Source organism: Arvicola amphibius, chromosome 10, assembly GCF_903992535.2.
Source record: "Arvicola amphibius chromosome 10, mArvAmp1.2, whole genome shotgun sequence".
Taxonomy (NCBI): domain Eukaryota; kingdom Metazoa; phylum Chordata; class Mammalia; order Rodentia; family Cricetidae; genus Arvicola; species Arvicola amphibius.
This window is the reverse complement of record NC_052056.1, coordinates 120023924-120051728: the sequence shown is the minus strand read 5'-3', so window position 1 is coordinate 120051728 and position 27805 is coordinate 120023924. Positions and strand designations below refer to the sequence as shown.

The window sequence follows — 27805 nt, the reverse complement described above, 5'->3', positions numbered from 1 at the left end:
ATATGCCCTTCCCTGCATGTCTCCGAGAACATTTTATACACAAGGAACCAGAAGCTCAGCTCTAAAAAGAACCAGGTCACTAACACTGGGCACGGGGGTGGTTTACCTGCGGACCCCATCTAAGTCTCTCCCATGACACACCTGACGTTCCCGCTTACACTGAGATGGTAAGAAATGTCCAGTACAGGATGCTCCCCATCCCACCTCCCAATCCAGGGGACGCTGAGGAACTGTGGGAGAGGTGAAGGAGACAAATAAGAAAAAGCAAGTTTGCTTGGTACCCAATGGCAGGATATACCTGCTGAGCGTTCCCACGAGGTTCCTAAGGAAACCATGAAAGGAGTCTCAAGTCTCTCCCCGGTGTGATGGATGGGGGAGGGGTGTGCTAAAGGGACCCGGATAGCACCTCCAGGTTGGGATGCCAAGGCTGGGACACACATTAATACAAGGGTGCATAAGTGCAAGATGGGTATAAAGGTGGCTACTGGGTCACAGGATGGGTTTAAGGAAGGGAGAGGGAGGGAAGAGAGGTGAGGTAGTAGAGAGGAGCTTGTGGAGATTCGCAGCAGGAACAGGGATAGAGCTGGGCCCCCTTAGCCTCCTGTTCTGATCATTTCTAATCGGTTTCAACTAGGAAGCCAGGAGATCCCTTAGGCGTGAGGAAGGAGGGTGGACTCTGCCTTCCATCAGACATAAGAGACTCTCTTGGTCTTCCCAGGCTGGAGAGAAGTTTTAGGGGTGAGTGGAAAGACGTGGGGTGTACTAGGAAGCAGGAGATCTAGAGACCCATGAGTTCAAACGACACAGGAAAGGAGTTCGGCTTCCTAGAGGTAATGAGTTACTGAGGGAAGTTAACTCCAAACTCGGTGGGTAGGCAGCTCAGGCTCTTCCACAGCAGCCTGGAGGGGGCTAGGACTCTGTAAAAAGAGGGGGTCATTCGAGGGGAAAGTGCATAGCCGCATCTCCCCGGGATCCTTCACTGGAATCTCTGGGTCACTGACTTCTCTTCCAGCTTCATTGGGATCCAGCGGCTTCTGGAACCAGGTTTCCCCTACTCCAGTCAGAGTCGGAAAGGGGCTGGAGGGTGAGACTGACTGGAGGACCTGCACACACGAGGGCGGAGAGGCAACAAACTGAGAACCCAGGCAGGGCTTTCCCTCAATAGACCACAGGGGTCCCAGGTGTGGAGAGAAGGGATTCAGGGGAGTCACTCGAGGCAGCAAGGGCCGAGGAAAACCGGGAAAGCTTGTACTGGTGTGCTGGTAGAGGTTCCCCACTCGTGACGCGAGGCACTGCGAGGGCTCCCCAAATTGGACGTGGGAAACTAGGAGTAGACTGGAGAGCATAGTCAGGGTAGTCTAAATTAGGTTCAGGAGGAACTGGGGGCTCCAAGGGCGGCTAATCGCTTGGACTGGGAGGAGAGACTCTTACCCGTTGGAAGGTGTGGGGACTGGGGGGCACTGGGCTATCTCCGACCCGACCCAGGAAGATTAGGGGCGTCTTCTAAATTCTGAATAGCGGGGACCTGGGAGACAGAACTGGGGAGGGTTCCCGATCCGGAGTCGAGCTACCTTGAACGCACCGGGAAGCGCTTCATCCCGGGAGGGCGTTCCCGCGGCCGGGCCCCCGCGCCGCTGTGGGTGAGGGGGTGCAGCCGCGCCCCAGGCCCGGGCCCGCACCGGGAATCAGGGGGACCTCGCTCGCCCCCAGAACGCCCAGAAGCCCCGCGGGAGGGGGGGTCCCGGCGCCACCGCCTCCGCGGGCGCCTGGGCGCGCGCCGGGCTTTATGCGCGCAGGGCGGCGGGGGGAGGAGCCGGCAGGTCGGCCCCCGGCGGGCCCTCCCCTTGGCCGTCCCCGCCCGCCCGCCCGAGCGGGGTCGGGGGAGGGGGCAGCATGGCCTGTCCGTCCGGCCCCCTTCGCCGCGCTCCTCATCTGCCCCGCGCCGAGCGCCGCCGCCGCCGCCGCCGCCGCTCCGCTGCCCGCGCCGCCCGCGGCTCCCGATGGAGACTGACGTGCCCCAGCCCGGCCTCGCCTCCCCGGACTCGCCGCACGACCCCTGGTACGGTCCGGCCCGGCCCGGCCCGGCCTGCCCAGCCCACGTCCGCCCCGGCCCCGCCAACATGGCCGATCCGGGTCGGGCCGGGGCCTCCCCGGGGCCCGAGCCCGCGCCCCCTGCTCCCTGGCGCCCGGCGCTCACGCGGGCCCTTTGTGTCTCTGCTCCTCCCGCAGCAAGATGTTCATCGGAGGACTCAGTTGGCAGACCACGCAGGGTGAGCCAGCCCGGGGAGCACCCGCCGGCCCTGCACCGCCACCCTGCACCCCTTGCTGCGCCCCAGCCCCGGACGCCCCTGCCCGGCCCTGCGCCCTGCTGACCCCGGGCGCCCTCGTGCCCTCTTCCGCGCCCCGCCCCGGGGACCCCGAGAGCGCAGCACGCTTGGCGAGCGCGCACGGCCCGGCTCGGGTTGGGGAGCAGTTGAGGGGGGGTTCAGGGGGCATCGGGGGGGCGGGCTGGGCCCCCGGGACCCGCCAGCGGCAGCTCCAACTCCGCTCGCACCTGCGGCTCAAACTTTTGTAAGGCGGCTCCCGGAGCGGCGGGAACCCAACCAGAGCTGTCCCCCACTCCAGCCCGGCCCGGCCCTTGCCTCCCCGAGGCCCCGGTGGGCGCCAGGAAGGCTCCACGGGAACCCTCGGCGAGTGTAGGGGTGTGGGGGGGCGGCAGTGGAGAGAGCGCGCGGGCAGCTTGGCGCGGGGGCGGCAGGGCCACGCTGGGGTCACCGGGGGCAAAGGACGGGGGAGGAGGGGGAAGGGCTCCGGGCCTGGGCTGGTCCGAAGGCGGGTGTGTGGTTACAGAAGGGCTGCGCGAATACTTCGGCCAGTTCGGGGAGGTGAAGGAGTGTCTGGTGATGCGGGACCCCCTGACCAAAAGATCCAGGTGAGTCTTTGAAACCTCCCCTTGCCGCTGGGCTCGCTCCTTCCACCTCGGCCACTCGCTGCCCTTGTAACCATCTGCCTCTCCCTCACTACGCGGCGCAGGGGTTTCGGCTTCGTCACTTTCATGGACCAGGCAGGGGTGGATAAAGTGCTGGCGCAGTCGCGGCACGAGCTGGACTCCAAAACAGTGAGTGGCCCTCGGGGTTTCAGGGGTCCTTTGGGAGTGGGAGGTTGCCGGAGGAGAGAGAATCAGGACTCTCTCCAGGGAACAGTTGGATAAGGCTCTGGAGGAGAAAGGGAGCTTTCTGAGAACGAGAGCTGTCATACTCTGAAACTTTGTCAGAGTTGGGGGCAGAGGAAGGAAAGAAAAAAAAAAAAAAAAGAAATCCCAGGCCGGGCCTGGGATAAGATGCCACACACACCCAGTCAGGAATTGGCGAGGGAAGTAGCAACTACTACCTTTGCCTGTGAGTACTAATCTTGATACCTCAGGGTTTGGGGTCGAGCTAGGTCCCTCTCCTACCCCAGATTGAGTGAGTCAGGGCTGCAGTGACCCACGGTGGCTTCTCTGAAATCTAACTACTGTTTGACTCTGTGACACCCCCTTTTCCATCCCAGACCAATGGTAAAGCATCACAGAGCCTCCCCTCCCTTTCTCCTTCCCTCCTTCCTGGACTTTGGTCAATGAGCTCTTTGCTTTGTGTAGAAGACATGCACCTTCTTTGCCTTTACAGGGGATTTATGAGCACGGAGTTAGCTTGCATGGAAAAAAGAAAAGCCCTTCTGAAGACTAGATCTTAGGAGAAGCTGCTTGTTTGGCATTCAAACTCCTGGAACATTTTGCTTCTTTCCCGCTGCTCCCCAGTGTCTTGGACCCTGCAGGGGGCGCTGGCGGAGGCCAGCTCAGGGGTTCCACAAGGAAAAGGAGAAAATCAGAGGAAGGCTTACTTGGTGATGGGGGTGACTGTCTGCCAGGGGACCAGGACAGTGTGACCTCTCTCCACACTCCCCCATTCTTCCCCAGCCCTGGGCCTCCCGGCTTGGGCCAGTTACTGGCTCCTGTTTACCTGCAACAATAGCTGGTTGTGCCCAAGAATTTGTTAAATTACCGTCTGTCCCCAGCTCGTCTTATCTCTGCCCAGTGGCTCCCACTCCTGCTCACAGTAATGAGCAAATGAGGCCAGGCCTCGACTTTGCCTACTCTGAAAGGATCTTCTTGGCTCAGCCCGAGTGACCCAGGCTGGGAAAGGAGAGACAGTGGCCTATTGTTTTTGGTGATTATCTGCCATCAAGCTGCCTGTTCTCCTACCATCCTCTGTCCTCAGAATGCACTGGTGGCTTCTGCTGCTTTCAGGAAGCTGAGTGCCGGGGTTGGGGCTGGGGGCTGGAGGAGTGCAAGATGGATAAGGGAAGCGGGGTGGATGGTGAGATGGGTATCCTTAGGAGATGGAGACTGGCAACCGCAAGGGCTTTGTCTGTGTTTAGCATCTCTGGGCTGGGGAAGGGGGCGGAAAGCAGTCTATTTTGGGTGCTGACTTTCACCTTTTATTTACTTGTTGGGTTTTATTTATGTTGCCAACCATGAGTCAGAGTGGAGGTGGTGTTTGTGTGTGTGTGTTGGGGATTTGGTGCATGGATTTGGGTCTGGGGGAGTATGGCTTGGGTACTGTCTTTCAAGTCACTGTCTGTGCATTGAGGTATGTAGGTAGTTGGCTGGGGAGGCTGCGTCTGGGAGAAATGAAAGGATGAGAATGTCCACAAGGGTATGAAAGCAGAACTTCAGATGGGCAGTGTGTGGTTTTGATTTTCCCTAGAGATCCCAGACCCTTTGCTAGAGGAGGGGCCAGTGCTTCTCGTGTAGGTTTTGAGATCTGTCTCTGGGTAGATTCCAGTAAGGGAGCTGGCAGAATTCTGCTTACTGGTTCATGTCATGCAGGCAGAGGGAAGCTGGGGCCAGTTGTCTAGAACGAGGCCGAGTTTTGAATGGAAGTAACTTTGGGAAAAGATAGATCTTGCCTGTGATTGGCTGGTAGCTTCTAAATGATGTCCGTCCATGTGAGCGACAAGAAATTGGCATGATCAAGCCTCATAGGTCCTGTCTTGGTCACAGAATGTCGTGTGTTCTGTTTCTTACGGTCTGTCACCATGGCTTGAGCACCCAGGAGTACTACCCAGGTGCATCCTGATTTCATTCCCTCTCTTATTCACAGCCAAGGGCAAAGGTGGCCTTCTGGTAATGGCACCTTTGTTTGTGCACTGAAGGGAGGTTCACAGAGGACCGCTTTTACTCTTTATCTCATTTGGCCCCCCACCCCTTGCAGCTGCCCTCAGCAGGAGTGGGTGTGAATGTCCCCACTTCGCAGATGAGGGAACTGAGGCAGGTGACGCTTCCCAGATCACAGGTTTGGCTTGTAGCCCAAGGTGTCTAAGTCCGAGTCCGTGCCCTTTTGCACCACTAAAGACTGCGGGCTGTCTCACCTGGAGCCTCTCTGCACTGTCAGGAGCTGTTGGTGTGCAGTCTCGTGAAGGACTTGTCAGAGGTAGAGGCCGTGAGGAAAAGGAACTTAGTTCATTCCTGGAGGGTCTGGACTCTCACCTTCTAGTCCTCTTCAGGCGGACAACCTCTGTTTGCAGAGTCGGAATTACACGCATCACCGAGGCAGTAGTAGGTCACGCTGCTGACTCTGCTGTGGGGTTGGTTCGGGGAGGCTTCAGTGTGTCTGATGCTTGGTGAAGTAGGTCTTGCTTGGCTCGAATTATTATTATTTTTCCCTGTGAGCTAGACAGCGTGTCACGTGCTCGGTGTGCATCATCTGAAGTAATCTGCAGGTGACCCTTTGTGATAGGTATTAGTTGTCCATTTAGCAGGTAAGCTTGACCTTGACGCTCTGCGAAGTTAAATACAGGGTCACAGGTAGAAAGTCCCACCCATGGGATTTGAATTCAGCATGTTTTCCTGCCCAAAGCTATTGTGGTTATTCTTCTGTGTCCTGGAAATTAGAGACTGTGTGGCTACCCAAGACTGTATGTGATACCCAAGACCCCTTACATGCCCCCTTTCATGTCCCCTGACATGTCTCTTACAGATTGATCCCAAGGTGGCCTTTCCTCGGCGAGCACAGCCTAAGGTAGGTGTGCAGATATGTGTGTATGTGGGAGGGGTCGGTGTTGGGAAAGCTTTTTATCCTGGGCAACTCTGGATGACGGTTTTCCCAGCATTCACTTCTGTGGCACATGAGCCTGGAACCTCTGTTTGGAGTGTTTCTGGAAGGTGCTGGGGTGAGGAGATAGGATGCCTATGTTGTATAGAATGAAGACACGTGCATCTTTCCACCCGGGTGCTGGGGTGGGCAGCAGATAGGCTGATGCGTGTTGGGGAAGAGGAAGTCATTTTGTTGTCCTGTATTTGAAGCCAGTGCAATTTGGACCCTGGGTGTGATTCTAGCCTTGTCTCTGGACTCTGAGTCTTGGAGAGGTGAACACAGGGTGGGCTTCTAGCCTTGGATGAGAGAGTATGCCTCTGGCTTCGAGTCACCCTCCTGTCTCTGGTTTGAGGTGTGCTGTGCTTTTGGAGGGGAAGGGAGGAGGACCCTCCAGGTCTGTCACCTGTTGGTTTTAACTTTAGCATTGGGGACCCTCAAGGGTTTTCTTCTAGAGCGAGGGTGAGTGAAAGGAATTCCGAGCTGTTGAGCAAAAGCACTCAAAACCTGTGATGTGGGGCAAGGACCTTAGATTTGATTCCGACGTCATGGCCATTGACCACATCTTAGTTTTTAAGCCGTTGACTTATGGGGATGGGAAGAAAGGCCAAGTGCAGTACAGGGAATCCGGACGTCCTGAGTTTGCTGAGATTGTCCAAGTACTGGATGGTCCTTCTCTCGGACGTCTCATTTCCCCCTTGGTGGCAACTAAGGTGCTCTGAGATTCTGGACCTTGGATTCCATCAAGGTTGCCAGCTCCTGCTGGGGCAGAGGGAAAGAGACAAGCTTTCGAAGACAGAAAGGAGCATCTCTGGAAAGGTTCCAGCAGAGGGTCTTTGGAGCAGGTATTCGAAGGAAGCCACACCAGGGAGCACACGGTCAGAATTGGGTTAATTCCATTAAGCAGTTTGGTGACAGAAGGTGCCTTAGTGTTAGGATGGGGCCTCGGATTAGCCATGCGCTCCTGGGGTAATTAGGACCATGTGTTCTTCCTAAAACAGGACTGGGGCCACGGGGCTGCCGGAGGTTAGGTTGAGAGGAAGGTTGATGAGGAAAATGTTGATGTTAAGTTTGGTGACACCCTGTGGTGGCTTTGGTGTCTCCCAGGATGACTGGTGTAGTCTTTGTGCTAGGCAGTGGGTCTGGACTCTTGGCTTACCCCGCTTCCTTGTATCGGTCCTTAGGGAAGGCGTTTTCCATACACAGAGCCCAGGGAGGGAGGCACACTCAAGCCAGCCAGGGTGTGGGGTATACAGCTGCTTATGACAGGCCTAGAGGCAGGACTCCAAGGGGGAGCTTGGAAGGGGGCCTTCGAGAAGCTGGGGCCACAGTGAGCTTGTCAGCTGGTATCCTGGCAGGGGGACACCCCCCCACCCCCGGCCCCTGCTGGTGGCAGTAGGCCACAGGACTCAGGTGCCCACTTTCTCTTTCCTTCCCTGAACAGATGGTCACTCGAACGAAGAAGATCTTTGTGGGGGGGCTGTCGGTGAGCACCACAGTAGAGGACGTGAAGCAGTATTTTGAGCAGTTTGGAAAGGTAGGTCTTCACGGGGAAGCTTTGTGGGAGCTGGGAAGGCACCAGAGAACAGATCAGGCCGGGTTGGGGGTGGCAGTCAGGTCATTCCAGGTCCTGCAACAGGCAAAGGAGGGCCTGGCCCTCCAGCAGGTGAGGCCAGACCAAGTCATAGTTTGGGTTCCCTACCCGTCAGTGGGCCGCAGACTCTGGACCTCTCCGGGAGAAGGAGCTGCTTGGTAGTCTCTTTCCTCACCCTTCCTCTGTATTTTTCTCCTGCTTCTCTTCACTCTCCCAAGGGAGGAGGTGCTCCTGTAGCCAGTTCAACCCAGTCCACCCACCCACCTTGGCCTCCTGGAAGCTTGCACCTGTCCAGGCCACAGGCAGCTGCACCTTCCGTCCCCCACCCCTTCCTGGGAAGGTTGATAAGACGGCAATAAATAAGAATCCTTATTGCATTGGGTACCCTGCTTACCCAGGTTGGGAGCTGGGGATGACTGCTGATCCCTTAGGTATTGGAACTGAAGAAAACATCCTAAAGTCTGCTCTGGCTCAGGTAGATACTAGCTCTCTGCTCTTGGGTGGTTGAGATTTCGTTTCTGGGCTTTGGAAGAGGTAGGCCGTGAAAAGGAGGTGTGGTACCACTAAGACAATAAAGGTAGATCCCTAGAAACTTCAGGGTTCCATGGGGAAATGTCAGAGTGTCTGTCTGAAGCGCAGGGGTGACGGAAGGCCGCCTGCTTGAGTGTTTCAGGTGAGATAGGACCCAGCTTGGGTCCCTTGCTCTCATCATGGCCTGTGAATTAATTCCCCAGCAGGCCAAGCTGAACCAGGCTTGAGAGATAGACAGTGAGCTGCGGCTGGGTGGGGGGTCTGCAGGCCAGAGGATGCTGATGTGTTGGGGCCAGAGGCCTTGGCTCAGGCGCCTCCTTAGGGACCTGGGTCCAAGATGCAGGGCAGGCAGAGCCTGGGCCCCAGAGGGAAGGGCGCTCCTGGGAAGCTGCAGGCCCGGCTCGACTCCGGCGGGGTGTCTTTGTGTCTGAGCACCGAGCATTAGAGCCCGCACTAATCTGATCCAGCAGCTGTGATTGGAGGCCGCCTGCCCCCGGGGCCGGCGTTGCCACGGCAACCGGGCCCCAGGAGAAGCCGTCAGCGGCCGCGTCTTTTGTTCGGGCCTAAATCGGCGTTGGCATGTGAAACCGGCCCGGGGAGGCCAGGGGGAGCTGGAGAATAGGCTGCCAGGGAGCGAGGGGGACAGCCGGGAATGCCAAGGGCCCCGCGGCTGGGGGGCCAACCCCCCCCCCGCCTGAATCGAGGGGCCGCCACCGAGGGGGGAACAATGGTCAGCCGCCATGGCTGCCACTCAGGCTTAGCCGCCGCCGAACTTGGCGGCTCCCACTGGTCAGCAGGCCTCGGTCGCCTCCCCTCCCCCCCTCCGGAGCCCCCCTGCCCCCAGGTTCCCATGGAGACCAAAGCCTATTAAGGACACTGGGCTGGTAGCCTCCCTCCCCTCAGCCGGCCCCAGGAGGGGGACACCACCGGTGTGGGGGTACCCTGGACCCCCAGCCACTTTCCTCAGGGTGCCTACCCCAGCCTCCTCAATCCCACCGCCTCAATGGGGGTCTGTCCAGCTAAGCCCAGTTTGAAGGGCGTTGGAGACCAAGGATACTGAGTTTGGAAGGTTGGGTGGAAGAGGACAGGAAGGACTGGATTTGACCTGAATCAGTTTGTGGGTCAGGCAAGAAACTCAAAGCTGCAGGATTAAGGAGGAAGGGTGTGGCTGTTTTTTTTTTTTTTTCTGTTCATTCATTCATCCATTCAAAAAAATAATTAATTGAGCACAAGTCAAGATGCTCGGTAGAATAGTGATGTCGATTATAACTGATGCAGCTTTCCCGGTGGGACCTTGGAGTTATCCTCCTGTGTTGGGACTGTGGGCAAATCCCTCCGTAATCAAGATAATAACAGCTGCTACTTACCAAGTGCACCCCGAACCCCAGCTACTGGAGTTGAGTATTCTTTGTACTTGTACGTCTTAACTCCTCTAAGAAATAGTATCTACTAATACCCATTTTACAGACTGAGGGATCAAAGCCATAGAAAGCCAAGGCTGCCCAGCCAGCAGGCAGTATCCAGGATACCAACTCATGCCTGCTCTACTGAACGTTTCGTCAGACCCTCACGTGTTCCCGTTTTCCAGTGCTTGAGCTGGGGGCGAGATGTGCTGAGCCTCAAGGTCGGCTTGACTGCCGATCTGGGGTCAGACCTACAAATGTGGTCACCGACTGGGGAGTGGAGACAGCCGCAGGAAGCTGTCCTTTCGCTGCCGAGCTGCTCCAGAATCCCCACTGTCTCCTTGTTCAGTGGGGATTTGCTTCTCTCTGGGAAAAACCAGAGGCTTGGTCTAGATTGACCCCTAAGAAGAGCTTCCGGGTTCTCTAAGGAGGCCCACCCTACTTCTGGGGCTGCACTTCCTGCTTTAATGAGGCGTGAGAGGCTTCTTTTAAGACAGATGAAGGGCCAGGAGCGGGCTGAGGGTAGGCTGTGTCTCCTAGTCTCAGGACTTTGCTCTGCCGTTAGGAGTCTGATAGGCCAAGGAGGAGGCAGTGCCGGCAGAGGGAGGAGAGGTGAGCAGCTATTGTTGGGGTTCCCGGAGAGGGTGGCTGATGGTGACCCTCCTCCCCCCCCCTCACCTCTTCCCCTCCCCCAGCCATTGCAAGGCATGCAGCTCAGGCAGTGAACTCTACTTGCTTTAATTACAGCCTCTAGCTAAAGGAAACCTCAATTAGAGAACAGATCTGTAGCAGAAGGGAGTCTGGCTGCTGGCCTTTCCAAAAAGGGAAGAGGCTTTGGTTTTCCCACCTCATAATCTTGCTCCCCCTTATTTCTTTCTCTGGTATCTACTTTGTGCCTTTTCCTCCCTGGTTTGGTGTAGGACTTGCTGTGTGACCTTGAGTAGGCATCTCGGCCTCTCCGAACCCATTTCCTTTAGCTTCTCCATTGGGTCTGAGCCCCGCGCATGCAATGCCGGGATGATAGAAGCCGAGTGTCAGGCATACATTTGGAGTCTAATAAATACAAGACTGTTCTGTTGAGAATCTGACAGTTGACTCTGTTGTGCTGTCCCCTGGAGATAAAGCCTGTAGGAGACAAGAGGGGTATAAGTTTGGGGGGCCCCTGGTGTCTGTGGGTCTAACACAGCAGGCTGTGTTTCAGGTGGATGATGCCATGCTGATGTTTGACAAAACCACCAACAGGCATAGAGGTGAGTGTGGCCCCTCCCCCTCCCCAGGCTGGGCTGGGGGTGGGGTGGGGTGGGACTGTGGTCAGCAAGGGGGCTGCAGGTCACAGCTGCCCTTTCATGTTGCCTCCTGACATCCTATCCCTGCGGATCCAAGTCCTCTCCAGGGCCTGGCCTCACAGAAGGCTTTTGTCCTCCTCTTTCCTGCACCGGAAACTTTGCCAACTGTAGACACACACCAGGAGCTGAGGACACCCCAACAGTACCCTGTACCCCGCTTTGGCCAGTGTCTGCTCCTTGCCTGGGCTTACCTTGTCCCTGGTAACCACAGCCAAGGCTATAGTGCCCCAGGGTCAGGTTGACTTTCAGCCTCAGGCAGTCTGCTCCACCACTGCCCCCCTACCCTAAGCCAAGACCGGACCCCTGAGTCCCCTTGGTCCTGAACTTGGTCACATATAGGCCTCTCTGCTGTGTCCTGCCTGGTGATCTCCCAAGAGTCTTGCCTTCTGAGAAATCTCAGCCCAGTCCTTGGCGGAGTCCCTGAAGAGGTGGCGGGGCAGTTTCTCCAGTGGCTTCAGGGCTTTTAGCTTCTTTGGGCAGAGTAGTGTGGGCTCTGCGTGTGTAGTGGGTATGGTGAAGGGTATGGTGTGCCTGGTATGTCAGTGCCCGAGTGTCTGAGGGTTTGCACGGATGCCTACATGTTGTGCGGCTGCGGGAGGATAAAACAGCATTGGGTGTAAGGTCATCCCTGTATTTCTGTGGAGTTTTGCATTTTTGGGTTTAAGCAACCTCAGTTTAAAAAGACACTGCCCCCCCCCCAGAAAATGATATCTAAAGTGCTGAGAATATAGTCCAGTGCTAACAGATGCAAAAACCTGGTCCTATCTTCAGCACTGAACACACACACACACACACACACACGGCATACACACACACACACAGACTCACACACACATGGCATACACTTACACAGACACATACACACACAGACACACACGGCATACACTTACACAGACACACACAGACACACATGGCATACACTTACACAGACACACACACTTACACACACACAGACATGGCATACACTTACACACACACAGACACGGCATACACTTACACAGACATACACACAGACACACGGCATACACTTACACAGACACATATACACACAGACACACACGGCATACACTTACACAGACACACACAGACACACACGGCATACACTTACACAGATACACACACACACGGCATACACTTACACAGACACACACACAGCATACACTTACACAGACACACACACACACACCAAGCTCTGTTACGTCTGTACTGAGGATGGATGTTTTTCTTGCCACTATTCTTTGAACCATAGAGTAATGGAATTCATGGAGAACTTGCATTGTGTTGGGCAGTAGAAGAACCCTAGGCAGGATTGGAAGTTCACTAAAGGGCAAACATGGATCTAAGCAAATGTGCCGATCTGTATAAAGGACTTGAGCATGGCTTAGATTTGGGCTCAGGGCGGGCAGCTGGAATCCTTAGCCCTCTGATTCCAAAGGATGATTTCTTCCTTCCCTCCCTCCCTCCCTCCCTCCCTCCCTCCCTCCCTCCCTCCCTCCCTCCCTCCCTCCGTCCGTCTGTCTGTCTAAGACAGGGTTTCTCTGGGTAGCCCTGACTGTTCTGGAACTCCTTTTGTAGACCAGGCTGGCTTCAAACTCAGTGAGATCCGCTACCTCTGCCTCCCAACTACTAGGATTGAAGGCGTGTGCCAACACCACCTGGCAGGATGACTGTATTTTCATGGTGGCTCTACCATTTAAAAAAAAAACTCATTTTATTTATGTGTGTGTGTGTGTGTGTGTGTGTGTCTGTGTAAGTGTGCCGTGTGTGTGTGTGTGTCCTAAGGGCCAGCTGGAGTTACAGGCAGTTGTGAGCATCCCAATGGGAGTGTAGGGGGAACTGAGCTCGGGTGCTCTGGAAGAGCAGCGAGTGCCCTTAACTATAGATCCATTTCTCCAGACTCAGTGCTACCCTTTCTAACTTGGCTGTGTGACCTTGGACAAGTTAGTTCACCTCTCTGAGCCTTGGCTTGTTCATCTGTAATTTGGGCCTTGAAGCCTTGACTCAGCCAGTAGTTGAGGTGCTCTTAAGCTGTGGGCAGAGCCTTTCATTAACTCTCAGACACTTGCCCACAAGAGATGAGCTGTGGTGTACGTGTGGCATGGGGCTGGGTGTTGACCATGAGCCCTGGTTCTGACCCTGCCCTCACCTCTAGGGTTCGGGTTTGTCACGTTTGAGAGTGAGGACATCGTAGAGAAAGTTTGCGAGATCCACTTCCATGAAATCAACAACAAAATGGTGAGCTGGGATTGGATGGGGGTCGGGGGTCAGAGGTCAGGGGTCGGAGACGGGGGCTCCAGCTCTGGTGCCCTGAAAGTGGGCAGGGGTGGGGCTCCCGGGAGTCAGCAGAGCCTGTTCTCCTGTACCCATGAGGATGCAAACAGGAAGTCAATGTCATGAGGTTGTCCCTCTCAGAGCCCAAGTTTCTATAAGATGGGAATCCAGGTTCATGCGATGACAACGTCTGTAATTGCAACCTCCTGGAGAAGGGTGAGAGAACTGTCACAAGTTCAAGGCCAGCCTGGTCTACATAACAAGTTGCAAGGTAGCCAGAGCTACACAATAAGACTCTGCCTCAAAATAAATAAGAAAATAAATAAATAAATAAATAAATACATTTAATTAAAACTAAAAGTAAATCACCGGGTGGTGGCGGCGCATGCCTTTAATCCCAGCACTCGGGAGGCAGAGGCAGGCGGATCTCAGTGAGTTCAAGGCCAGCTTGGTCTACAAGAGCTAGTTCCAGGACAGGCCCCAAAGCTACAGAGAAATCTTGTCTCGAAAAACCAAAAACCAAAACAAAACTAAAAGTAAGTCAAATGGGAATCACAGTACATGTTCCCCGTATGTTTGATGTGAGCATTCAGTGAACGAACTAGTGTATGTAAAGCCCTTTAGACACAGAAGCACTCCATGATAATGACAACTGAAACGGTCATAAAGAGGCTTGCCAGCAAACAGGAAGCGCTGACCATGAGGCTTCATTGCAGGTGGAATGCAAGAAAGCTCAGCCAAAGGAGGTGATGTCCCCGACAGGCTCAGCCCGGGGCAGGTCTCGGGTCATGCCCTACGGAATGGACGCCTTCATGCTGGGCATCGGCATGCTGGGTACGTGCTGGGCCTGCACTTGTGGCTTCTTCTTGCCAAGAATCATTCCTGGGGCTCTTGGGGGCTATGTGGGTGTGTCTTCTCCTCTGTGGTCTGCCCTCCTGAGTTAAGGCCAAACTGCTTCTCATAGCCTGGCAGTTTGGTGTGGAGCACTGCCCTCTAGTGGTAGCTCCAGTATAGTCCAACCGCTCCATATTATTTGGTTCTCTGCCCATTCACGCAGACTCTGACCCATTGGGATATCTGTATTCATCCCGTATTGAGAGCCTATGCGTGCCATTCCCTCTGCCAGGGATTCCGGCAGTTCCCCGAGATCTGTGGTCTGTCAGGGAAAACAAATGAGTAGGAAGACAGACAAATTTAGGATGAAGCATAGGATACCAGGAGAGTGTGGTCATGGGGAATTGGACCAATAATCTGTAGAACCAGAAGCTGTGTGAGAGTTACACTGAGTCTGCAAGGTGGGTGGGTACCAGTTGTGGGAGGTCGAGAAGAGAAAGGGAAGAGTGTACCAGACAAAGGGAGCAGCATTCCAAAGGCATGAGGAGGCTGCCTCTTCTTACTCAGCTAATTGTTATAGTGGGTTTCGAGGGGCAGGATCTGCCCTCGTAGGGCTGTGGTTCAAGTGAGAGATAGGAGTGTCTCCGTAGAGTGACTGGAGGCTTCGGGAGGCTCCCTGAACCAGGTGATGGAAGTGGCCATGAGCCTTGAAAATCAGACAGGCTCAGTTGCACTTTGAAGAGCATCCAGAAAGCCTAGCGGTGGTGGTGCACACCTTTAATACCAGTATTTGGGAGGCAGAGGCGGGCGGATCTCTGAGTTTGAGGCCAGTCTGGTCTACAGAGCAAGTTCTAGGACAGCCAGAGCTACACAGAGAAACCCTGTGTCAACAAAAAAAAAAAAAAAAAAGAAAACAAAAGCACCCAAGGGACTAGGAGATGGCTCAGTGGTTACGAGCACTGCTGTTCTTCCGGAAGACCCAGGTTCAGTTCTCACCACCCATATGGCAGCTCGCAACTGTTTGTAATTCCAGTTCCAGAGGATCTGACTCCCTCTTCTGGACTCCACAGCTCTGTACACATGTAGTACATGAACACACATGCAAGCCAAATACTCATTCACATAAAAGAAAAATAAAATTTGCATTTTTTTAAATTTAAAAAAAAGTGAATCTCAAAAAAGAAAGAAAGGTGCCCAGATCTTAAGTGTTATATGTGCTCAGCCCTTAGGAAGCACGTGTGTGGGGCACACACACACACATATGGGCACACATACACACACACACACGCACATATACTCACACACACACACACACATACACACACACACACACACACACACACACGGTAAATAGGGGCTGGAGAGCTAGCTCAGCAGTCAAGAGCATTTCCTGTTCTTGTTAGAGATTCCTGGGTTTCATTCTGAGCACCTACAACTCCCTGCACCTCCAGTTCCAGGGGACACTGCCATTTTTCATCCTGGCGCACACGTAGCAGGCATACACACAAACACATAAAGTAATAATCATAAGATTAAAATATTAAAAAGAACATACAGGCCTATAACCCTGGGCTACTGGAGGCTGTGTGTGTGTGTGTGTGTGTGTGTAGCATTTCCTAAAGAGGCAGAAGCAGGTAAATCTCTGGGTTAGTGGCCAGCCTTGTCTGCATAGTGAGCCCGTGACGCAGAAGCATCAACAAGGACTGGGAAGATGACTGTGGTTATGAGCACACTGCTCCTACAGAGGACTTGAGTTTGGCTCCCAGCACCCATCTCCAGCAGCTCCTGGGTCTGGCTCCAGGACACCTGACCCTTCTTGTAGCCTCTGTGGAGACCTGAGGGCTCCCACACATTCACACAGTATACACAAAATATAACAATAAATCTTTAAGGGTCTGGAGCTTGGTGGTGCGTGCTTTTAATCCTAGCACTTGGGAGGCAGAGGTAGCTAGATCTGAGCTTCAGGCCAGCCTGGTGTACATAATGAATTCCAGGACAGCGAGAGTTACATAGTGAGACTCTGTCTCAGAATTCAAAAACAAGCAAATAATAACAAAATAATAATAATAATAGTAATAAATTATGAAAAGAAGTGCAACTCCGGCTGTTCTAAAACTTGCTCTGTAGACTAGGCTGTGTCTACTTACTGTGTGGATCAGGCTGGCTTTAAACTCGCAGAAATGCGCCTGCGTCTGTTTCTGAGGGCTTTAGAGTGTGTTAATTCTTAAAAATGTTATTATTATAGTGTGTGTATGTGTGTGTGTGTGTGTGTGTGTGTGTGTGTGTGTGTGTTCGAGCCCGTGAGTGCGCGTGCAGTGTGGCACACCTGTGGAGATCAGAGGATATTTTCATGTAGTTCTCGCCGTCCTCCTTCAGGGGGTTCTGGAAACTTAAACTCAGATCGTCAGGCCTGCTTAGCGTGTGCTTTACCCTCTGAGCCATCCTGTGACCCCAACTTTTTATTTTATGTATCATGATCGTGTGTATATGAGAGCAGGTGCACACAGGCAACAGGGCACACGTGGGGTCAGAGGACAACTTTCCACAGTGGACCCGATTGTCGGGTAGGGCCGAGTGCTCTTACCCACTGACCTGCCCTTCCTACCTCACCTCATGCTGTGGTTCTCGGCGTTAGAATTTTATACTGGTGAAATATTTCCATCTAATGTACTATTTTCTACTACTATTAGTTGGCCAATTTTTTTTCTGTTGCCAGATTGATTGTTTTAGACAGGGTCTCACTTTGTAGCCCTGGATGTCCTGGACCAGGCTGGATTCACAGAAATCCACATGCCTCGGGCTGGAGAGATGGCTCAGAGGTTAAGAGCATTGCCTGCTCTTCCAAAGGTCCTGAGTTCAATTCCCAGCAACCACATGGTGGCTCACAACCATCTGTGATGAGGTCTGGTGCCCTCTTCTGGCCTGCAGGCATACAAACAGACAGATTATTTTATACATAATAAATAAATAAATATTAAAAAAAAGAAATCCACCTGCCTCTGCCTCAAGGGCTGGAATTAAAGGAATGTGCCACCATGCCTGGCTATATTTATTATATTATATTACATATTATATAATTTATTTTTGTTTATTTTAGACAGGGTTTCCCTGTATAGTCCTGGCAGTCCTGGAACTCATTCTGTAGGCCAGGCTGGCCTCGAATTCACAGACACCCGCCTGCCTCTGCCTCCGTGGGATTAAAGGTGTGCGCCACCACCTCCAGGCTTTATTTTATTTTATTTAAAATTTCCTGAGATGGACCCACATTGCCCAGGAGAGTCTAGAACTCATGGAGTAGCCAAGGATGACTTTGAACTCCCGAGGTGACTGGCAGGTGTGCACTTTGTCAGCGTGTGTCGGCTGGAGGTGGAGCTCAGGGCTTTGTTTTGCTCAGCAGGCGTTCTGCTCTGTGGACTGTATCCCAGCCCCAGGATTGTTCAGCCCTTGGCCCTCCGAGGCAGGATCGGGGCTGGAGTGAGGTGTTTTACCGTCTCGTCTTTGGTCCTCACCCTCATCCTGCACTGTGAGAAATGCCTTTGCTGTCTGTTTGTTGTTTTTGGCATAAGTGTTCTTAAGTTGCTTTACCCTCATTTCCAACACTAAAATGTAAAAAACAAACAGACAAACAAAAAACTCTGAAATGAGTAGTTTGACCGGACACTGGCTCAGTAAATCGAGGGTCTGCTGTGCAGTTGTGGTGGCTTGAGTTCATATCCCTAGGACCCTCATGAAAGCCAGTCACAGTCACGTCTGTAACGTCTGTGCTGGGGATTCGCCAGTGACCCAGTCTAGGCAATCAGTCAGCTCTAGGCTCGGTGAGAGCCCCTGTGTCAAGATAAAATAAGGCAGAGAGTAATGGGAAAGAACAGTCAGCATCAGGCCCTGAGAACATGCATGCGTACACACCCGTACCGCTCATACTGTGCACATGAAACTTAAAAACCAAACGATAAAAGAAGTGGGGTTGGTGGTCAAGGACCTGGGAGCTAATCAGGTCTGAGTTTGAATTCCGGTGCTCCGTTATTACTGAGAAGGTTTTCTTTGGGGTTGTAGGCTATTGTCCCATGACATCACGAGATGACCAGTAGAAACTGTAGCCTCTGGGCAGAAAGCTTCGAGTGGGGCAGCCTGGCTGACACTAGCTCGGAGGTCTCATGGGGAATGGCACAGGCAGGGATGACAGTGGCTGCAAAGGCCCTGAGCTGAGCTCTGCAAACTCGAAACGTCAGTGTGGCTGGAGAGGCGGGAAGAAGCCGAGGGTGGGAAGTGAGGACCTGAGGAAGGTGGGAGCTGAAGTGGGAAGGACTTGGGTCACAGGGTTGCATGTTCTTGGTCAGCGTCGCCTGTGTGTGCCTCAGTTTCCATGCCTGTACTTGGAGGCTCCTTGCAGTCTCTCCCTGTTATGGTACTTGCAAGGTTTAATGAGATAATAAAATGTACACCATGCTTAGCACGAGACTCGGTGCACAGAAGGCTTTTGGGAAACAGGACTATCTGTGACAAGGAGAAGGAAGACTATGAGCAGCTGTGCCCCAGCTGTGCCCCAGCTGTGGGCAAGGCATCTCATGCTGCCTCCTTTCCCCTCAGGTTACCCAGGTTTCCAAGCCACGACCTACGCCAGCCGGAGTTACACAGGCCTTGCCCCTGGTTACACCTACCAGTTCCCCGGTAAGTCCTGCTGGGTGACCCCCTGCCGCTAGCATGTCCCCAGTCCCCAGGCAGTGTTGGCCCTCAGGGTGGTGGTGTCTGGGGTGCATGGCTGGGGGATTACCTGCTGGAGGCTTGGAAGGAAGGGCATGTCTGAGGAAGGAAGTCCTCTGCCCTCCTTCTCGAACCCCTCCAGAAGTTGAGAGTTGGCACCTCGTGTGGCACTGCATGGTACAGTTCTCGCCCAGCCATCCATTCTCTCTGTCTTCTGCCTTTCTCCAATCCTGACCCGACTCCAGGATTGCCACTTCTATGAAAGACAGAGCTGGATGTAGTGGGGGCTTCCCGCAGGGCCGGTGGGAGTCAGGCCTTCACCAGTTGACTTAAAGGTGCTGTTCGGAGCCCTTACGGGGTCGCACAGCCTGAGAGCCTACAAGCTGAACCTTAAAGCTGAAGTACTGGCCGTTCTCATTTGTAGTTCAGCATAAAGAGAGCACTAGACCTGTTATTTAAACTGAAATTTCAACGAAATTCTGGGTCGCCCCGTTACTATTTAATATTGTTTTCCTTTAAGCCTCGAATCATTCCCAGGCCCTTATTTATTTATGTGCACTGGGAATGGGCTTGGGACCTCACACATGCTAGGCCAGTCCTAGGGGAGAGCCATATCCCTCAATGTTGTTCATTTATCTTGGAAACAGAGCCTCCTGTAGCCTAGGCTGCCTCAAATTCACCATGTAACCATGTACACTCTTCAGTGCCGTGACTACAGGTCAGGCACCCAGCCAACTGAATCACAGCCCAAGCCCCCAGGACTGGGAAGTGAACCCGTGGCCTTGAGAGTGTTAGACAAGTGCCCTCCCACTGAGCTGCAGCCCAGTTCATCTGGATCTTACTTCCTGGAGGGGTCCCTAAGCACTTACATCCTCTACCCTTTGGCTGTTAACTCGGAGCCCTTAGTACACATGTCCGACCCTCTCAGGAATCCCATTTTATAGACGAAGAAGCCAACTGCTCAGGGAGGGCAGGGGAGCTGCTGCAAAGACCCAGCGGGACGTGGTGTCACTAGGGGCTTACCCCACTGACGAGCACCGCTGTTCTAGAGGACACAGGTTCAATTCCTAGCCCCACATGGTGACTTGCAGATGCAGGGCCCTCAAACCCTGCTCCAACCACCAAGGGAACCCGCTGTGCACGTGGCATGCCTGCATACTGTAGGCAAAACACTCCTACACACAAAGGAAATCCCTTTTGTTTTTTGAGGCAGGGTTTCTCTGTGTAGTCCTGGCTGTTCTGGAACTTGCTCTATCGACCAGGCTGGCCTTGAACTCACAAAGATCCGCCTGCCTCTGCCTTCCGAGTGCGCCACAACCGTTGGGCTAACGTAAATAAATAAAAAAAAAACCAGGGCTTGGAGTGTGGCTGAGCAGTAGAGTGCTCGTCAGGCTTGGGGAAAGTCCTGGGTCCAACTGTCAGCACCAAAGATCAAGACTCCTCGTGCTGGCGTTGCCTTGTGCCCAGGTTTGAGCGGCACCTATGGCTTTGTTCTGTTTCCCTCTTCCTCTCTTCTGTGTCACCGATCTGCCTCCGCCTCACCTACCAAGACTGTGCACCCTCATTTCCATTTCCAGTTCTTGAGTCCCATGCATGGTCTGTCCCCTCGCCCATGGCTCCTCTAGGTGCATTCCTAACCCCTTTGGCCATGCCAGAGGGGCTCCCTTACTTCTTCCTAAGCTGTTTTACGTTTTATTTTAGAATTCCGTGTAGAGCGGACCCCTCTCCCGAGCGCCCCAGTCCTCCCCGAGCTTACAGGTCAGTGGCTCGGATTTTGTACATCTCATAGGCCACGTGGGGAAAAAGAGAAAGGGAGAGGGACCTTCCCGGGTACAGCTGAAGGGACCCTTTCCTCCTGCCCGCCAGCCCCATGGCTGTGAGGACATGGCACACTGTACTTGGGCGCTGGCCAGTTGGTTCAGCTACATGGCCCTCAAGGGTGGGGCGTGAGGCCAAGCAAAGCAGATGGAGGTAAAGTCACTCGTTCATCCATTTGGCAAATATTTGTCTAGCGCCTCCCATGCGCCAGGCACCGTGGAGGCTCTGGTACCCAGTGGTGAACAGGCTAGGGTCACAAACTTGGAGCACAGTGGGCTATGGGGACTTTGTACAGGGAACTGGGCATGCCTGTACTCAGTGCCAGCCCACCCTCGAGGGGCTCCAGATCCGATACTCACATCTCCTCTCTCCTGAGAAGCCAGAACCCCCAGCTTTACTCTTGTATGATTTTTTTCAATCCTTATTCTGTCATGGTAATGCTTCTCAGTTTGTCAAGATCTGAGGGTCAAGCGACATGCGTCTGATGACTCTGACTCCAGGGATGTCCATGGGTTACCTCTGGGGGAATGAGGTCAGAGTCTTTGGCCACGAGGGCGAAACTGAGCTGTGAGGCTGGGGCAAGGCTGAGTGGGATAGTGCACACATGAGGTGTGCCGTGAGGGTTTCTCTGTCCGGCCCGCTTCTCTCCATCCTACCTGCAGACTCTGCCACCAGCCTGACTGTATGTGGGGCCCTGCTTCCGATCTTCCTTCCAAGGGTGCTCAAGGGTCTCTCAGAATGGGAGTTGGAGAAGAAAGACTCGGGGCAAAGGAAGGGGAGGAGGGGAGGAGATAGTGACTGCCACGAACAGAGTGCCCTGGCACTTGGAGCAGGAGGGCTTCTTGTCCCCTCACGTAAGAAGACCTCTGCGTGAGGACCTACTGTGTGCAGCATGCGCCACCAGGCGGGGGGGGGGGCAAGAAGGAGCAAGACTGCCCAGGTTCTGCTCTTGCTGATTGTGCAAGGCCAGCAAGGATAACTAATACTTATTATGCCAAGAATAATTCTTTACACTGAGATAAGCTCTCAGTGAGGTTAGCTACTTAGAGTTTGCTTTGTGAAGGGTTAGAACCAAGACCTCAGTGTCTACTCTGTAAGCCTGAGTCAGGGAATGTCAACGCTGAAGGTATCTTGGAAGGGGAGGGCATGGGTTCTGGCCTCTGTAGCTCTTGGGAATGTGGTGTCCGAACTTTTCTCTTGGCTTGGAACAAAGAGATTTGGGTATTTCCTTTATGTGTTCAGTACATATTTATTGTGCCGACCCTGGGCCAGGCACTGGGGGGCACATATAAGTGAGCAGATAAGGCCTCTGCCTTTCCAAGAGCTGGTATGTTAATAGGGTCGGATGGATTAATGAAGTAAGCGAAGTCCCGTGGGACGATAAAGCACACAGCTATGCGGAACGCGTAGGGTTTCATGCTGGCGGAAGGATAGGGGGAAGGGCAGGGGCGAAGTCCCCGTGAGAAGAAGCCAGCAGATGCTCCTTTGCAGAAAGGTGAATCCAGAACTCAGGAATCCCAGTCGTTGGGTTTGAATCCCCTGCACAGCGACTTTGTTAAAGATTTTCAGGGGCTGGACTGGGGACTGTTTATCTGGTAGACTCCTTGCCTTGTGTGCACAAAGACCCAGCATCAGTTCCCAGCACCGCATAGACCAGTAATGATGGCATACGCCCGTAACCCCAGTACTTGGGAGATGGGAGCTGGAGAATCAGAAGTGAGTCTAGGACATAACAAGGTCATGTCTCAAAAAACCAAAAAGAAGACGGAAAAAAAGGGCAGAGGTCTCTTTTTACCTTTTTAGTGCAGACATTTATTAAGTGCCTGTTGTATACAGAGCTGCAGAGGGAAACAGACAAGGAAGGAGAGAGGAAGACAGAAGAGGGGGCTGGGGGACTTGGAGGGGGCACTGGTCATTTTTAGCATGGTAGTCAGGGAGGCCCCGAGGAGAGTGGGAGGATGCAGGACATCACAGAGCTGGGATCCTATCTGCCTGACGCTGTGGGGGGCTCTGTAGCTCACAGTCCTCAGCCAGTCCTCCCTTGAAGTAATGGGCCTGGCTTCTGTGTCCTGGGCCAGTTGGTGACTGGCTGGACCACAATGTCCCAATCACTCTGAGCCAGACGGTCACTGTCCGACCGAGAGGGTCCTGTGGACACAGTGCTACTGCGTCCGCCACAGCAGATCAGACTACTCGAGACCATTGTGGAAACCGAGGCTGGGCTGCACCCTGGGACGCATCAGGTCGGCACACAGAATGGCTGTTCACAGCGGCTGTCTGTGCTTTGACCCGGGAGGGGACACAATGACCCCCCCCCTTCTCCAAGCTGGGGCCAGGTGGGAGGAGCTCTGCCAGATGGTAGGGTCCCCTCTCGTGCCCTCTTCCTTGTGCTCAGCGCCCACACCTTGTCTTCCAGCTATTCCTCTCACTGCTTATGGTCCCATGGCAGCGGCGGCGGCGGCGGCAGCTGTAGTCCGGGGGACAGGTGAGGCCTTCTGGGAAGGGAGCACTGGAGGGGCTGGAGGAGTCCAGAAGGAACAGGCTCCCGCTTCCCCCATTGACAAAGGGTTCGTTTATTCAGTCACCCAAGTATTGACTGAACTGAGTACATGAGCCAGCCGAGGGTGACACTGGCAGTATCCCCCAGAGCGTGCTCACTGCGGGGTGTCGGTGTGCAGGGGAGCATGCCCTGAGAGGGCTGCGGCGGCTCTCCGGGCATCGGGTCCTAGAGACGTTGCCAGCTGGTGCTTTAGGGAAGGCCAAGGAAAGGCTTATGGGAGACGGTACAAGAAGGGGTAAGGATTGCTCTAGTTGAGGGAACAGCCAGTTTGCATGGGTCCATTACAGGAACAGGGAGTGGGGGAAAAGGAGCTTCAAGCAACAGAGGGACATAGGCCAGCCTTAAACAGTGCACGGGGCTGCAAGATGGAAGAAGACTTGAAGGGGCTCACGGGGCGAGGAGGCTGTCCAGCGGTCAGACAGAACGTGGTGGAGGCTGGGGAGGAGGGATTTAGTGGTCTCCAGGGAGGGGCATCTACAGGCCCTGGGCAGTCATGGGAGGAGTTGGAGTGGGTGTGGTGGGGTGGCTGTGGGCATCCGGGCTATCACTGTCTTCTTTCTGGGTTGCCAGGCTCTCACCCCTGGACGATGGCTCCCCCTCCAGGTTCTACTCCCAGTCGCACAGGGGGCTTCCTGGGGACCACAAGCCCCGGCCCCATGGCTGAGCTCTACGGGGCGGCCAACCAGGACTCGGGGGTCAGCAGTTACATCAGCGCCGCCAGCCCCGCCCCCAGCACTGGTTTCGGCCACAGTCTTGGGGTGAGTGGCCAGGCCTGATGGCCTCCACCTCACCCCCCCTTCCTGGGAGATCTCTGGAATTGGGGGAGGGAGAGGTCTTGTCCATCTTCTGGTGCGATTGAGGGATGGTGAGAGAAGAAAGGGAAGAAGGACAAGAGTGTGTCCTGTGGCACTGCCAGTGGCTCCAGGGTGTTGTGCCAATGAGATACCATCTCCTTTCTGTGTGGTTAGAGTCCACTAGTGCCCTAGTTCTAACCAGGGTTCCAGGCCCTGCCTTGCACATGTACCCGGCAACACGCGCACACGCGCCAGCTAGAAGGATCTGTCTTCCTTAGGGTTCCCACAGGAATGACAGGAGCCTCCAGTTTATCTGAACTTGCCTCGGGATCCTAGGAATCTAATTCTTGTCTTTTCAGGGTCCCTTGATTGCCACAGCCTTCACCAATGGGTACCACTGAAGCAGGGGAGAGGTGGCAGGAGGTGAGGAGATGGGGAGGAGTGGGGGCGCTGGGAAGCTGATCCTTGCAATGCTGTTGTGAATGCAGCCCCATTTCCACCTAACAGTGTGCACAGCTTCCTGGGGGAGACAGACCTGCATGCCAGCAGTGGCTAACAGACAGAAGAGCAGCCACTTAACCTGCTACAGTCTGATGTAAACTAAGTCAGGCATGGTGGCATGTCTATAATCCCTGCACTTGGGAAGCTGAGACAGGAGGATGGCTTTGAGTTCTAGACCAGCAAGGGCTCCAGAGTGAGACTGTCTCAGAAAGAGCTGGAGAGGTAGTCCAGTTGGTAAAGTTCTTCTGAGCAATCGTGAAGACCTGAGTTTAGATCCCACATAAAAGGAAGAACGCAGTGGCACTGCCAGGACCCCCAGCACTGAAAGGCAGGTCCCTGGGGTTTGTTAGCCAGCCGTTCTAGCCAGATGGAGAAGACAGTTGCCATCAACCTCTGGCCGCTACGTGCACATACACATGGGTACACTTAATGTCCTCACAAATGTTACGCATGCACACACACTAACAAGTAAATACACCGTACAACACACGCAGCTACACAAGAGACAGAGTTCAGTAGATTGTAAGTTCAAAGCCAACCTCATATGCGTAACAAGACCCTACCTCAAGAAACCAAATATTAATTAATATAACAGATATGAAAATGAACTATAAATTAATCATATTTCATTGACTGACAAAGATTTTTTTACAATTGATGACTCCCAACATTGCTCTCTGTCTAAATTGGCTCCAAGTTCCCAAGGGACAGTCTTACATGTCAAGGTTTTTAATTTGTGCTGGGGATTGAACCAGGGCCTATGCATGCTTAGCATGATCTACACGGAGCTATGGCCCCAGCCCTGTCCAGGTTTTGTTTTGTTTTAAATTTATTTTATGTGTATGCATGCTTTGCCTGTATGTTTGTATGCTCATTATGTATGTATGTGTGTATGTAAATATGTGTGTATGTATGTACGTGTGTATGTATGTGTGTATGCATGTATGTGTATGTATGTATGTGTGTATGTATGTGTGTATATGTGTGTGTATGTATGTTTGTATGTATGTATGTATGTATGTATGTATGTATGTGGTGCCCACCGAGACCAGAGAGGCCATCAGGGCCTCTGCACCTGGAGTTAGAGTGACTTGAGCTGCCATGTGGATTCTGAGAGCCAAATCCAGGCCGTCTGCAGTGAGAGCTCTTACCCACTGCCCATTTCCCAGCACCCCATCCAGGTTTTAAACATTCATATTTTTTGACTTAGTAATAACTGCTTCTAGGCATTTATTTTAAAAACTGCAAACTAGCTGGCATGGTGTATCATGTCCCAGCACTCAGGAGGCAGAGGCAGGCGGATCTCTATGAGTTCAAGGCCAGTCTGATCTATACAGCAGGATCCAACCCTGCCAGTGCAGCACAGAGACCCTACCTCAAAAACCAAACCAAACCAACCAAACAGAAACAACCCTCCACCACCAAGAATGTAACTAGACAGAATATATGCATACAACAGAAAATTACACAGCTATTAAAATAGAATATGGGATTCGCATATATGGTTCCTATGTGTAGTCAGAACACCCAAGAGACTGGTGGGGGCCAGAGTTGCCAGGTGTGGTTGTGCACACCTTTAATCCCAGCTCTCTGGAGGCAGTGCTAAGTGGATCTCTGTGGGTTCAAGGTCAACATGGTCTACAGAGCGAGCTCCAGGACAGCCAGCGCTACACAGACAAACCCTGTCTCCAAAAACGGAGAGAGTGAGGGGGGAGAGAGAGAGAGAGAGAGAGAGAGAGAGAGAGAGAGAGAGAGAGAGAGAGAGAGAGAGAGAGACAGAAACTGATGGAGGAAGAGCATCACAAGCTTGAAGCCAGCCTACAAAAACCCAAATCTTTAAAGAGTGTAACAATAACCGGTTCTGTAGAGATGGCTCTGGTGATGAGCACGCTGCCCTTGCAGACGGCCTGAGTTCAGCCACCTGCGGCTGCAGGTCCAGGAGTTCAGATTCTGTGCTCTCTTCTCTCCACAGGCTCCTGCACTCGTGCACACGCACACACAAGTGATTACTCCACAGGCTCCTGCACTCGTGCACACGCACACACAAGTGATTACTCCACAGGCTCCTGCTCTCATGTGCACATGCACACACAAGTGATTACTATTTGAATTTGTGAGACAGTCGTACTGTGGAGCCGTAGCTGGCATAGCACTTGCTGACCTCAAATCAGAGATTTGCTTACCTCTGCCTAAAGGGCATGTACCACCACGCCCTGCAGTAAACACAGTTAAAAACATAATAAAATAAATCTTTAAAAAATGTAAGAATAAAACAAACGAGATATTTCCAAATAGTATACAGGGTGCTGTTTTCAGTGGGGTCCAGGTAAGCTTCCCAGGGAGCATGACAAAACCTAGCCACTCAAGATCTGGGGAAAGGGCCCAGTGCCAACCTGCCCTGTAAAGGGAAGTGCAGAGTCTGAACAAGTCTGGGCAGGGACTAGGAAGGGGGTGCGCCTATCCTGTGGGCCCCGGAGAGAGTCCACGGAGCGCAGTGCCCTGTATCGTGCTGTTATCTTTCAGCGCCCCAGCCTGCAGCTGACTGAGGACCAGAGTGAGCCAGCAAGGGGAAGGGGACACCTCAGCCGCAGCAGCCCAGCCCCTCCGCTGCAATTCGGACCGCTACTGCCTGTCCCCCAGCCCCTGGGCCCAGCCCCTGCCCTGCTGTCCCCACAAGTCTGGCTCCCCTACTAACCCTCCCTTTTCTGACCTCGCCCCTCCCCAACCTGCCTTTCTCCCTGTTCACTTTTATTTATTTTGGATTAGCCAGTTGTCCACCCCCCAGATTTCCCCCCTCGGGTCTGCCCCATCCTTCTCTGCTGCCCCCTTTAGGATCCCCAGAAGGCTTTGTGTTTGTGCGTAGCTGGCGTGAGGGCGGAGGGCGCCTGCTGCAGGCTGCAGCCCCCACCCTTGTTTTTTATTCTGGCTTTTCCCTTTTTTGCTCTTTTTTTGTTTTGTTTTGTTTTAAGAGAAACTTTTTAAACTATTTCTAGGTTTGTGAATGTGAAGCCCCAGGCCGCAGGGAGCAAGGGGCCAGGTGCCCCCCCCCCCCACCAGCTGAGAACAAAGTGTCTATGGGTGTGGGCTCCTGGCCACCTCCCTCCAGCCCTGGAGAGGAAGGTAGAGGGCAGGGCGGCGGGTAGGCCAGGCCGAGCCCCTGGGACCATCCCGTCCTGTATCATATGTAAATACTGTGAGGTGAAACCCTAGCCCCACCCCTCTCTAAGACCCCTTGGAGTGTGGGCATTGCCTGACCCCACAGGGCAAAGGCCTCCCCTTGTCCCTTGTCTCTGTCCCCTCCTCCTCAGACTTACTGTAAGC

The 27805-nt window shown here is 53.7% G+C and overlaps 1 protein-coding gene across 1 annotated transcript; it reads left to right on the top strand.

Annotated features, from left to right (window-relative positions):
- Positions 1–2000: 2000 nt before the first annotated feature.
- Msi1 (musashi RNA binding protein 1) lies at positions 2001–27203 on the top strand. The gene is made up of 15 exons (XM_042055870.1): positions 2001–2059; positions 2230–2270; positions 2851–2932; positions 3034–3118; positions 6018–6059; positions 7576–7668; positions 10861–10909; positions 13158–13240; positions 13993–14110; positions 18698–18778; positions 20513–20569; positions 23046–23114; positions 23760–23947; positions 24343–24406; positions 27008–27203. The coding sequence occupies exons 1-14, from the start codon at positions 2001–2003 to the stop codon at positions 24382–24384; spliced, it is 1089 nt and encodes a 362-aa protein (XP_041911804.1). The 3' UTR covers positions 24385–24406; positions 27008–27203.
- The last annotated feature ends 602 nt before the right edge of the window (positions 27204–27805 follow it).